Below are 12229 nucleotides of genomic sequence, written 5' to 3'. Positions count from 1 at the left end.
CGCCAGGACAAATCTCCCAAATTCCTTAAATGGCTGAAAAATGCGTCTCCTCGACTAGAGATCACCCTCTCCCACATCCAGCTTTGGTAGCTCGCAAAGAACTTGCAGCCTTTTCTATCTGCTGACCACACCAACTCCTGTACTTTTCCTGCCTCTTTTCCTTCTGCCTCAGAAGCTTGGAGCTGGCAAGTCTGTTTACTGTTAGCACAGGTGCCCTTGCCCTTTATTCCCAGGTGTAAAATCTTTGCACCCTGCTCAGCCAGTCCCTTGACTAAGCCAGGCTTGTTGTCAGGCAGAATTCAGAATAGTAACATGATTCCCTTCATTTTAACCTAAGTTTAAAGCATAGAATGCAAAACATAATCTTTTAAACTTCATAATTGTAACAATAGCCAGCTTTTCCAATGTATCCTTCCTATTAATTTTCCCACTTTTACTGATGTTTTGTCAGCACTGATGCCAAGTACTCATTAAGTATGTTATGACATGGCAGATGATGTGTGCCAGACGGATCAAAGGGAAACTTGATCACGCCATCACAACGGTTTTGCAATTTGTATTTATTTTGAGATGCGTGCACTGAATTCGGAAGTAATAAGTCCAACGAGATTTGAGATTAAAAAAAAACTAAATTAAAATATTTATTAACAAAAGAGAAGATTTCAAGCACATACATAGAACTACAAATTACTACTATAATAGCTCCTAAAATCCCTAATTAACCTGGCTCCCAGTTACATCCCCTTTTAAGGCAACGGTCCAAAAACTGATTTTTGGATTTTAAACAGATCCAGCAAATTAAAATAATACCCTGGACAGTGGAATTCAAAATGGCTTTCTCCAGCTTCTGTTTCTGTACACAGCAGACTTATGCACAAACACTGGAGGCTTCATTAAGGCTATTCCACACGCTTCTGTTGGATCTTACAATACCTTCTTCTGATACACAGCCTCACTCTCCTTTTATATATATTTCTCCCCTTTTAATAAGTAAATTCCATTGTTTCCATATGTCTTTGGAACTTTACCTTTCTCATACATCTTTTCATGTACCTTTCTCATAATATACATCTTTTCATGTTGCCAATATTCTCAGTTAACCTCTTTGAAATTCAAACCTCCCTTCATCTATCTAAAAATGCAAATTCCCTTCACACCTTACATCCTAAGACCCCCAACCATGTTTACCTACTTAGCATTTCAAAAACACTTCTATACCTTCTTTTGATAACTTCAACTTGCAGTCTGCTTGGCTAGAAAATGCAATTAAATTACACACAAAAACACAACCCCCCCCCCCATAAGCCTACTTTACAATAAATCACAATATTATGAAAATTATTATACCTTCATGACAAGTATTCTAGCCTTGCCCTGTGTCTTTAAGTATATATCATCCTCTTCGTCCCTAATAGACCTCACCCCACCTTTTGTTATCCATTTGCTGTTTACATGCCGTCAGAAGATTGTTAGGTTCTCTTTTAATTTAACTGCCATTGTATTTTCATACTCTCTTTGCCAATGGTATTTTCCTCTTCACTTCCCTTCTCAATTTATTAAGTTAGCCTGGTTCTCATTTGAAGAATTTACCTGACATGCATCATACACTGTCTTTTTCTTGTTCCATTATATTCTCCATTCCCCTCATCCTACTAGGAGCTTTAGTTCCTTCTTTCACACTTTTAGAATGTACCTAGCTTGTAACCAAAATATCATCTCCTTATAGATCACCCCATTAATTTTTCCTCCTAAATCCATTGGTTCTGTTTTACCCTGGCTAGATCTCCTCTCATCTCTTTGAAGTTAACCATCTTTTAACTCAGAAGTTCTGCTTTAAATTGTTCCTTGTTCTTCTCCATTGCTAATTTAAACCTTATGATACAATAATCACTCTTACCCAAGTACTCTGCACAGATACTCGGTCCACTTGACCCAGTATCAGATCCAGCAATGCCTCCTTCCTAGTTGGACCAAGAACATTCTAGTGAATAAAGTTTACCTGAACACATTCATGAATTCCTCCTGCCTTTACCCTAATATTCTTCTAATCAATATTGGATAATTAAAAGTCCCCCAATATCACCACTCTAGTTCTTGCACATCTGTGGTTTCCTGACTTAAATTTTATTAATTAGCTTAACTAGTTAAACAATAAATTTAATACAGTACTTTATATTTTCCAGTCCTACTTTAAAGTATTGTCCTGGTTTTATTTTAAAATTAAATACTTACCACCAACCAATCACCTACCTCCTATCCTGATGTCACCCTTTTTTTAAATACCCCAAATCAAGTTCACACTGTTCCCTACTCTTTTTTCCCACTTTTTTTATTTTCTGCTGCCACTGCTGGTGTCTCCAATCAGGTCCATGCTTTACATGCACACTCTCTCCCTCCATCATTTGCTGCTGGTGTCTCTGATCATGCCCTTGCTATTTCCCCATGTGCTTTCTCGCTCTCATCCTCTGCTGCTGTGGCTGTTCCCCTGCTTTTTATCCTCTGCTGCCTTTACTGGTATCTCCAGTCAAGTCTGTGCTATACCCACCCTGATGTAAAGCTGCTGTAACCCAGTAAATGTCTACTGCTCATCTTGAAATTGATTTCAGAACTATATTGGGCTTAAAATAGTTATGACAAAACTTAATTTTTGGCTTTTTAAATTAAAAAAAACATATTTGTAACTGTTTAAATGACGTGCCCTGGTATGTGATCGCACCCAGATATTGTAACTTATTAGTGATAGCCTGGTATTAAGTGCCAACAAATTTCTTTCCAAAAGAAATTAATCAAAAATGGTCTGTCCAGTCCATCACCATCTTGTTCATTTGAGTTGTTGAAAATGTTGTGAATACTTCCCTACAAGATTGAATAAATCATATATAAATATTTCGCTCCAAGAAATATACAAATTATTAGCAATGCAATAGTTTAGTGATTTGTGAGGCCTTCCTTGAAAAGATACTAACCTAGTTTTAATCTAGTCTACATGTTACATTTCATCTAACTTTATCAGTAGAACTAGTATTTGTATTAAACCTGTATTGTCACTGCTTTGATGCAGATGAACAAATTTGAGCCTGTTCTGTTGCTGCCATAAGGTTCATCCTGTATTATCAAGTTGTGTTTTATGTGCAGGTACTGTAATTGCAGATACTGGTTATTTCTCATTTGACCTTGTTAACATTATCTTTGAATGAATTTTTAGTAGAGGTGGCTATGGTCTTGTTTTATTTTCCTAGTTTTACCTTCAAGCTTCAACTTTTTAAAATGTATTCAGTATTCTCATTTCATTCTACACTTTCCAGTTTGATTCCTGAAAGAGGGTGACAAACTCTTATGTGGGGAATATGGCACTTTAACTTTTTTTTTCCTGTTTTATTTTGTAAATATGAAAAACAATTATGACTACCAATACAATTGGAGTCCTATTACTTGCTTAAATCCTAATTTGCTGAAATAGTTGTATAGTTTTGCCATTGGAACCAAGTATATAAAGTTTTTTACTGCAGAAATCAAATTTGTGTTGGTTCGCTGAAATGTACCTCATTACAAACCCTTTTTACATTTACTCTTTGGAGGGGTTGGGGGTGGGAGGTTGATAGGCAAAAGAGGATTTGTATTTATTCATCATGCTAATGTGAGCCCTAATGCTTTTTAAAAGGCATCATCGTTGAGTCTAAAAACAAAAAAACTGCGGATGCTGGAAATCCAAAACAAAAACAGAATTACCTGGAAAAACTCAGCAGGTCTGGCAGCATCGGCGGAGAAGAGTTGATGTTTCGAGTCCTCATGACCCTTCGACCGGTTTGAAACGTCAACTCTTTTCTTCTCCGCCGATGCTGCCAGACCTGCTGAGTTTTTACAGGTAATTCTGTTTTTGTTATCGTTGAGTCTAATCCTGTCTTCACCTAAATCTACATGTTGGTTGACTTAATGTTTTTTTGGAGGAGGAAAGAACAGATGTTTGGGGATTTCATCACAGACCAAGATTAAACTTGAACTGTTTGATACAATACAGTATTGCACTATGCAGTGCACTGTACATCATGTACTTTGGTATTTCAAAGAAATGCTGTTATGAATACAGTATTGCCTTTGGTCAATTTCTTGAATTAGTTCTGATTGTGTACAGATAACATAAAATGCATTATAAATTTTGGTTTCGTGATGCAACTAACTTTTCTTTATATCTATTGTTTTTAAAGTCACTCTACTATTAGCACTAAAGTACCGTTGCTCCGTTAACATTCACATTTTGAAGTGACACCTTGGAACGTTTGCAGAGGAAACTGGAGAATGAGATTATTCCTCAATTATTTACAGAACTATGAATTTATGCCAGAGCAGCACCCTATTGTCACCAGGATTCTGCAAAATGACTGTCCTGAACTTGAACTCAGCTGCCATTCCACCTTGAGAATTTCCTGTGCACAACATAAGCAGTGGTGATAATGGATCTTGTATAAGCATTTGCAAAACTGTTGTACTAAAGGAACTGTTAAGAATATTAAGAAACATTTTTAAATGCAGATGTGTTTTCTGTCCTGTAGCACAATGTATTGTACCTGAGCTGTCAGGCAGAAGTCAGGCCTTTAACACCATCTTATAGCCAAAGTAGAATAGTAAAATGAAATAATTGTTTGGCGTGAAGTGAAAACTACATGCCATGTATTTTCATTAGTTTTGTTTTCCAGATAATGGTAAACATGAAGGATCCAGACATTGAAGGAAATTTGGAATTTGATTCCATGATTTTTAAAAAAAAACTTTCAACTATGAAAGTTATTTTGATCCCTTTTTTCCCTCCTAATTATGAATACATTCCATAATACCAGATCTTGCCTCCTACAATTCTAAACTTGGACATACGTTATCCACATGGAGGTTCTTGTCGGTTGTAACAGTTTATGGTGTTTGTGTAATAGTGTTACAAAGGTACTAAGGGATCTTGTTTTATTTTTGAATCTGTAATGTTAGCAATAAAACAAAATGCCCTAGGCAAGAACCCAGTGTCATTCTACACAGGCCGCCATCCATAGCAAAGATCCTAAAGCCTGTAGCTGTACAGTTTTAAATGAATAGTTAAATTATTTCTAAACTTATTTGATGAGCAGAATGTGTAACAGTGAACTATTACTGGGCTTACTTCTTGAAATAAATTGCTACATTACTTAATACATAAAATATCAAAATTACATTAAATGTTAAAATGAAATCATGTTATTTTTAAAATATTGTTCAAGTCCAAAACCTACAAAAAGCCAAGTGACCTTGTAATCAGCTACCATTTAGACAAGTGTTCTGTCGTGTGGTAGAGTTGATTTAGAACAATAGGAGTGTTGTTGTTTATGGGAGAGGAATGATAAAAAAATTGACCCAAATTGGGGTATAAGGATAATATTTTTATATGCATGAACAAATTGTATTTTCAGTTGTTTTGCAGTGAATGTCTTCTGGAATGGATTTTAGCTATACAATTACGTGTAGACTGGAAATGTGCAGTTTGTCTGGTACAGTACTGTAATAGCATCAGCCAACAAATTTTTGTAACTTGTTACAGAAAATAAGCTTTATCCTTGTACTCAAACTGCTATAAAGCAATACTGTACTTCACAAAATGTTAGGAATCAGGTTTTTATCTTCAAGTTAAAATGGATTTTTAATTCCAGTTTGATAATTGTAATGTGCATTTGCTTGTGTCAAAGTCATGACTGGAATCTCTGATCCAGTATAACTGGTGTCTGTCTTCTGTTTTCTAATTTTACATTATTTGGGTTGAGGGTATTTTTAACTATGGCATTGTATCTTTTCTCTGGTTTAATCTGTTAACATTTGATCTGTCACAATGCAAATCTGGAATTGATATATATATATATATATATATAGACAGATATATACTTATTTTGTACAGAAATGTATGTATGCAGTATATAAACCTTTTATGACAGGAAATAAACATATGGCATTTTCAGCACTTGCATTCAAAGTTTCCTATGAGACTGGAGATTTAAATCCCATTTGTAAATGATACCTTAAATATCCCATCTTTCGGTTCCAAGGAGTGGAGATGCAATAACAATGGGATAAATACAAGTCCATCATAATGTGACTCAAAATCGCCAGTGTAGTTGACTTATCATACTGGCACTTGCTTTTTGAAGTTATCCAATTAGTCCCATTCTTTCCTCATAGGACTGTATTCCCCCAACCCACCTTAAGAATAAACTCAATTCCATTTTGAAAGTTACCATTGAATATTCCCCAACCCCCTTTCAGGCAGTGCATTCCATGTTAAGAAAAACTCATTCCCCTTGGTCTTTTGGCAAGTTGAAATCTGTTCATTTGCAAACGGAAAGTTTATTTACTCCACAGCCAAGCACCACAAGCCTCCCTTTTTGTGTGTGTGTCAACATAAAAAGCCCATCACTCATGCTTGAATTATCCCATCTGATAGGGCAGGTTAATAGAGTGGATAGAATTCTAGGTCCAACCGGGCTCACTGGTCAATCTCTAAATGACCTGGAGCGCTAGTTCTGCTTGGCTCAATTATTTTACCATATCTCTTAGAGTAGACTCACTTGCAAGTTTCTATTGATAAGGCTCTCTTCCTTTTTTCCCCCACCCCCCCAAAAAAAGGAGCTTTTGAGACATTTGGGCACAGCAAAATAAATTAAAGCTTATTGGCTCCAGTAGAGATGCCAAGCTTTACCAACTCATTACCAAAAAGAATGCACTGGCTCATATCTTCCAACGGCTATTATCTCAAATTAAAGATTTTTGTAACTGATAGAAGTCTTTAATGTGGTCAAGAGTTTATCATCACTCAATTGTACAGTGTTGTAAACCTAGCTTACACCATAATCAACTGCTTAATACAGGTCCTCAAGAGGCTTTAAGCCTCAAATTGCTAATAGGTCAAGCTACTCCATGTAAGATTTGTTTTAGACCTCTATGCAACCTTAAAGATATAAATCCATCTTGCAGCTTGGTTCTGGCTGTCATGTGGGTTGAAGAAAGCATAATCCATTACACATGCAGATTTTCCAAACGATTGTTGGCCAGGTTTAAGTTACTGAAGCCAAAGACCAAAGCATTAAATCAGGTTAAAGTGTACAAGATCCCCAAATACTGATATTGGGACAGGTAGTCTTGGATCTACAAGGGAGTCAAAGGTTATAAGGGGCAGGTAGGCAGTAAAGTGGAGTTATGGCCAAAATCAGACTGGCCATGATCTTATTGAATGGTAGGGCAGTCTCAAGTGAACAATGACCTACTCCTATTTCTTGTCTCTTTTGTAGTGACAAACTCTATGCAAATTTGACTCCAACCACACACACCCCTTTCCTCTCCATTGCTAATGATGGGGTAACAGTGCAATGAGATGACTATTAAGAAACTGCACGAGGAATCCCCAACAAAATAGAGCCTGCCCCTAATACCTACAAAAGGTTGGACTTTTCCAGCCAAGATCCTAGTTTGGGACATAAACTATAATCAGCAGAATTCTAAGCAGTACCCTGCAAAAGCCTCAGGCACTCTAGGAAAGGCAAGCAGCAATAAGACTGAAGGTGTTATAACAAGGGAGAATGCTACCATTTTACTGTAAGTAGGCTTTTACAAATTGATTAATAGCCTCTAGCTACACGTTATGCAAGGGGAGAGGAGAAGTTTTCATTTTCCCAAATGGGGTCATACTTGTTCAAGTGTCAGATGGGCAAACAGCTTCGAGGAATCCGCAAGACAACTCAAGCCAGATACAGGGAGATGCACAATTGCGAAAACAAATTGATTCTACCCAAGTGTTTCTTACACAGATGTACAATGGAATTCCATAACTTAGTTAACAAAAATCTGAATGTTTTCATAAAGTGACTGGGTATATACTTGGTGGTTTTCATCTGGCATACTTAGAAAAACAAACACCTCTAAATTGCTGTTTGATATTCCCTCACATTGCACTTTAATAGTTTATACATTGGAAGATACTAGATTTTAAAATATTGGTACATGAGTTAGATTTTGGCAATTTGGGAAGAGATGAGATAAAAGAACTAACTTTCAACAAATCTGCATTTATTCTATCAAGTTTTCACAATCATATTTACCAAAAAGGCAAATTTTGCAATCTTTCCCCTTTACATAAGTTAGTCCAAACTTCACAAATTTAACACATGGCTTCCAAAAACTGACACTAGGGGAAAAAAGTTTTTTTGGTTGTGTTTTTTAATTTGTGATCTAATAAGCAACTCTTCAAGTTCAAGGACATGTGCACATAATGTTCAAAATGGCTTCAAGGTTGCAATTGCAGCTACTTCTGCTGGATAGGCACCAAAGTAGGCCATTTCTGTAACATGCCTGCAATACTTCAAAATTTACAGTTAACCAAATGATAGAACCATCTTGTCTGTCAGAATATAGGCTGCATTCTCTTACCCGTGTGCTTTTTCAGGAAACCATTACAAATCAAGCAAACAATTCAATATTTTTAATATATAGCTTTTTTTTAAACATCAAATATACCTCTCTCTTCAGCAGTTTAAGACATTTGCCAATATCACACAAGTAAGCACAAAGGGAGGTGCTGAAAACTCAGTAGTAATGCCATATTCCACCCATCTTTCATCCACACACATTTAAGTGAGGTCTATTCACACCCAGTGGTGAACAGGAAAGTCCAATTTCAGTAGTTGTGAGCCAACTACCACTCCTTGTAGTCAGTGTTACACACTGAAGCAAAAAGCCTCTCATTTTGATGTGCCAAAACTTATTTTCTTCAAGACTGGTGCCAATTCCTAAACTTCAATGCGGCTTCAAGCAAGAGCTGGGAAGTCCTCAGGGTCATCAGGGTTGGGAGCACTTACCTGTGTCTGGAGAAAGAGCAGTTAATTATTTTTAAATGTTGCAACCCAAAGTCAACTTTAAGCATACAAAGCCCAAATACTAGACTAAGATCAAATTAGAGATGACTGAGAAGTTTGTTCACTTACACTTCCCAATTCAAACCAATAATGGTGTAGGACAGGAAGAACTAGAACCAGAAGTCTAGATGATTAAATGGATTATATGTAGTTTCTCTACCTTCCTATTTTGGGGCTACGCAGCTAGTATAACAAAAATTATATTTTTCCCCCATTAGGACCTCTGTAGTCTGCTTTCAATCACAACCTTCCTCCCACTCTAAAGCAACAGCTTCTATACTACTTGGTCCCTACAATATAAACATGTCCACTAGCAATATATTCTTGGAGATGATCATTGGCAAAATAGGATTGCACTCACTGATGAGCCAAAAACTCTTAGAAGAGCATAAATTCTGATTCCACTAATTTCACAATTGCAAGCTCCATAATTGATTAATTGCATTTACATAATGCTACAAAACAACTGTGTTTCAAATTCTCAAATATTAATGAAAGGTATTCAGTCGCTTAGCAGGCAATATTTCAGATCCAGTCCCCACCACTTAAAAGCACGTTTAAAAATAGGCAATTGCATATAATTGGCGGAAAAGCCATAACATGCAGCCATTTTGATCAACATTAATTTCAAATTTCAAAGCATCTTAATGCTCTATTAACTTTGGCTGTAACAGCTGTACATACTCATTACTTTGCACTGAATATTTTATTCATGGACGTGGGTGTCCCCAGTTGACTTTGAACTGAATGGGGCTTGCTCGCCCGTTTCAGAGAACGGTTAAGAATCATCACCATTTCTGTGGATTTGAAGTTACATGCAGGCGAGACCAGCTTAGAGATGGTAGATTTCCTTCCCCAAAGGACATCAGTGAACCAGATGTGTTTTTATGACAATCTGTGACTAGCTTTATCAATTCCAGAATTTATTAACTTAATTCAAATTCTCCCAGATGCTGTGGTAGGATTTGAACCCATGTCCCCAGAGCATTAACCTGAGTCTCTGGATTACTTGCCTAGCGACATTACCACTACACCGCCATCTCCTCAAATGCAAGAACAAAAAGAGCAAGTGTGTATTTTTTATCCACAGGTAAAAATAGCCTGCAAAGCAAGTGGCTGATCTCCAAATCCAGCTGGAAGGCAGAAAAGAGAGTGGGAGTTAAGGGCAGTTTCTCAGAGTAGTTGGAAATGAGTATTGGTGTCCCACAGGGTTCAATTCTGGAATCGCTTCTGTTCGTTGTGTACGTCAATGATTTGGATATATGGATAGGAGTGGTGTACAGATTTGAGGAAGATACTAATAGGGGAGGTACAGTAAATAAATGAGGACCAAAAAGGAATATTGTTTAAACAGTAGGATTGGCAAAAAAGCAGATGGAATTTAATGCCAGTAGATGTACCATGCTTTGAATGGGGCGGAATAGATGAGGAGGAGATTCGGGTGTTCAGGTTCACAATACATTAAAACCATATTGATAAGGCCATAAAGAAAGCTAATGGACTACCAGGTTTTATGGCTTGAGATATGGCATATAAAAGTTGGAGGTCCAATGGTGAATCTATATAAAACAAGTGAAACCACGGCTGGAGCACTCTGTGCATGTTTTGGGATTCACACAATAGGATGGATGTTTATGCAATAAAAAGGTACAGATTTAATAGAATTCTGCTTTCTGAGGGAAGACAAATCTGAGGGATAACCCCACTGACAACTGCAGCTCTTTTCATGAGAACAGTCAAGATTATAAGGTGATTTTATACAAGCATTTGAAAGCAAGTTTTAGTAAACACCAGGGGGGAAATGGAAAGCAATGAAGGTGAACAGGGCAAAACAGACAAGCGGAAATCCTGTCAGAGAGAAGAGCAGTACTTCTTCAAGGTAGGCATTCCTGGAAGAGAAGTGGCAGTCAATTAAACACGAAGATAAAAGCAAAATACTGCAGATGCTGGAAATCTGAAACAAAAACAAAAATTGCTGGAAAAACTCAGCAGGTCTGACAGCACCTGTGGAGAGAAAGAGTTAACGTTTTGAATCCAGGTGACTCTTCTTCAGAACTAAAGAGGAGTAGAAATGTGGTGAAATATATACTGTTAAAGGGGCTGGGACAGATGAAGATAGAAGGCCAGTGATAGGTGGAGGAGAGGTTGCAAAAGATGTCATAAACAAAAAGTCGAAGGGGTGTTGATGGTGGTGATACTGGCTAACAGAGCTGCTAATGGTAACAAACAGTAGAAAGCAGGATGAGCCAGTGACAGGCGGCCCTAGTGGGGGTGTGGTGGGAGGAGGGGACAGTGTGGGAGCAAGGATCAAAATAGGCTAAAATGTGGGGATAAAACAATGAATGGAAATAAATTTTAAAAATAATAGAAATAGCTAGGGAAAATAAATATAAAAATTAATAACTATTTGAAAAAAGGGATCAAAAAGGGGTGAGGATGGAGGAGAGAGTTAATGATCTGAAGCTGTTGAACTCAATGCTAAGTCCAGAAGGCTGCAAAGTGCCTAATTGGAAAATGAGGTGCTGTTCCTCCAGTATGCGTTGAGCTTCACTGGAACATTAGAGCAGGCCAAGGACTGACATGTGGGCATGACAGCAGGATGGTGTGTTGAAATGGCAAGTAACAGGAAGGTCTGGGTCATGCTTGTGGACAGACCAAAGGTGTTCTGCAAAGCGCTCACCCAGTCTGCGTTTGGTCTCTCCAGTGCAGAGGAGACTGCATTGGGAGCAACGAATGCAGTAGGCTAAATTGAGGGAAGTGCAAGTGAAGAGCTGCTTCACTTGAAAGGAGTGTTTGGGCCCTTGGACGGTGAGGAGGGGGGAAGTAAAGGGGCAGGTGTTGCATGGGAAGGTAACGTGGGAGGGGGTTGAGGTGTAGGGGGCGATGGAGGAGTGAACCAGGGTGTCCCGGAGGGAACGGTCAATTCAGAACGCTGACAGGTGGGTGGGGAAGGGTTGGGGGTAGGGAAGGAAGATGTGTTTTGTGGTGGCATCATGTTGGAGTTGGTAGAAATGGCAGAGGATGATCCTTTGAATACAGAGGCTGGTGGGGTGAAAAGTGAGGACAAGGAGGACCCTGTCATGCTTCTGGGAGGGAGAAGGTGCGAGGGCAGAGGCGCAGGAGATGGGTCGGACACGGTTGAGGGACCTGTCAACCACCATGGGTGGGAAACCTCGGTTAAGGAAGAAGGAGGACATGTCAGAAGCACTGTTTAGGAAAGTGGCATCATCAGAACAGATGTGATGGAGGCAAAGGAACTGAGAGAATGGGATGGGGTCCTTACAGAAGGCAGGGTGTGAGAAGTTGTAGTT

The 12229-nt window shown here is 38.2% G+C and overlaps 2 protein-coding genes across 6 annotated transcripts in view; one reads left to right on the top strand and one right to left on the bottom strand.

Annotated features, from left to right (window-relative positions):
• The window catches only part of LOC121277288 (dual specificity protein phosphatase CDC14A-like), a 237217-nt gene that overhangs the window by 181486 nt on the left and 43502 nt on the right, over positions 1–12229 (top strand). For 3 of the 4 annotated variants that reach the window (XM_041186566.1, XM_041186562.1, XM_041186565.1), the window contains one exon: positions 4206–5971. The exons of the other annotated variant lie outside the window; for it this stretch is intronic. In XM_041186566.1, the coding sequence (XP_041042500.1) occupies positions 4206–4245 (40 nt within the window). In that variant the 3' untranslated portion in view covers positions 4246–5971. Of the gene's footprint in view, positions 1–4205; positions 5972–12229 lie in introns of those variants that run through there. 4 annotated transcript variants of the gene reach the window in all.
• Positions 8057–12229, bottom strand: part of zgc:103482 (uncharacterized protein LOC450001 homolog) — a 36609-nt gene continuing 32436 nt past the window's right edge. For both annotated transcript variants that reach the window (XM_041186567.1, XM_041186568.1), the window contains one exon: positions 8057–8867. In XM_041186567.1, the coding sequence (XP_041042501.1) occupies positions 8811–8867 (57 nt within the window). In that variant the 3' untranslated portion in view covers positions 8057–8810. The remainder of the gene's footprint in view (positions 8868–12229) is intronic.

Source organism: Carcharodon carcharias, chromosome 4, assembly GCF_017639515.1.
Source record: "Carcharodon carcharias isolate sCarCar2 chromosome 4, sCarCar2.pri, whole genome shotgun sequence".
In the NCBI taxonomy this organism is placed as follows: domain Eukaryota; kingdom Metazoa; phylum Chordata; class Chondrichthyes; order Lamniformes; family Lamnidae; genus Carcharodon; species Carcharodon carcharias.
This window is presented reverse-complemented; position numbering and strand designations above follow the sequence as displayed.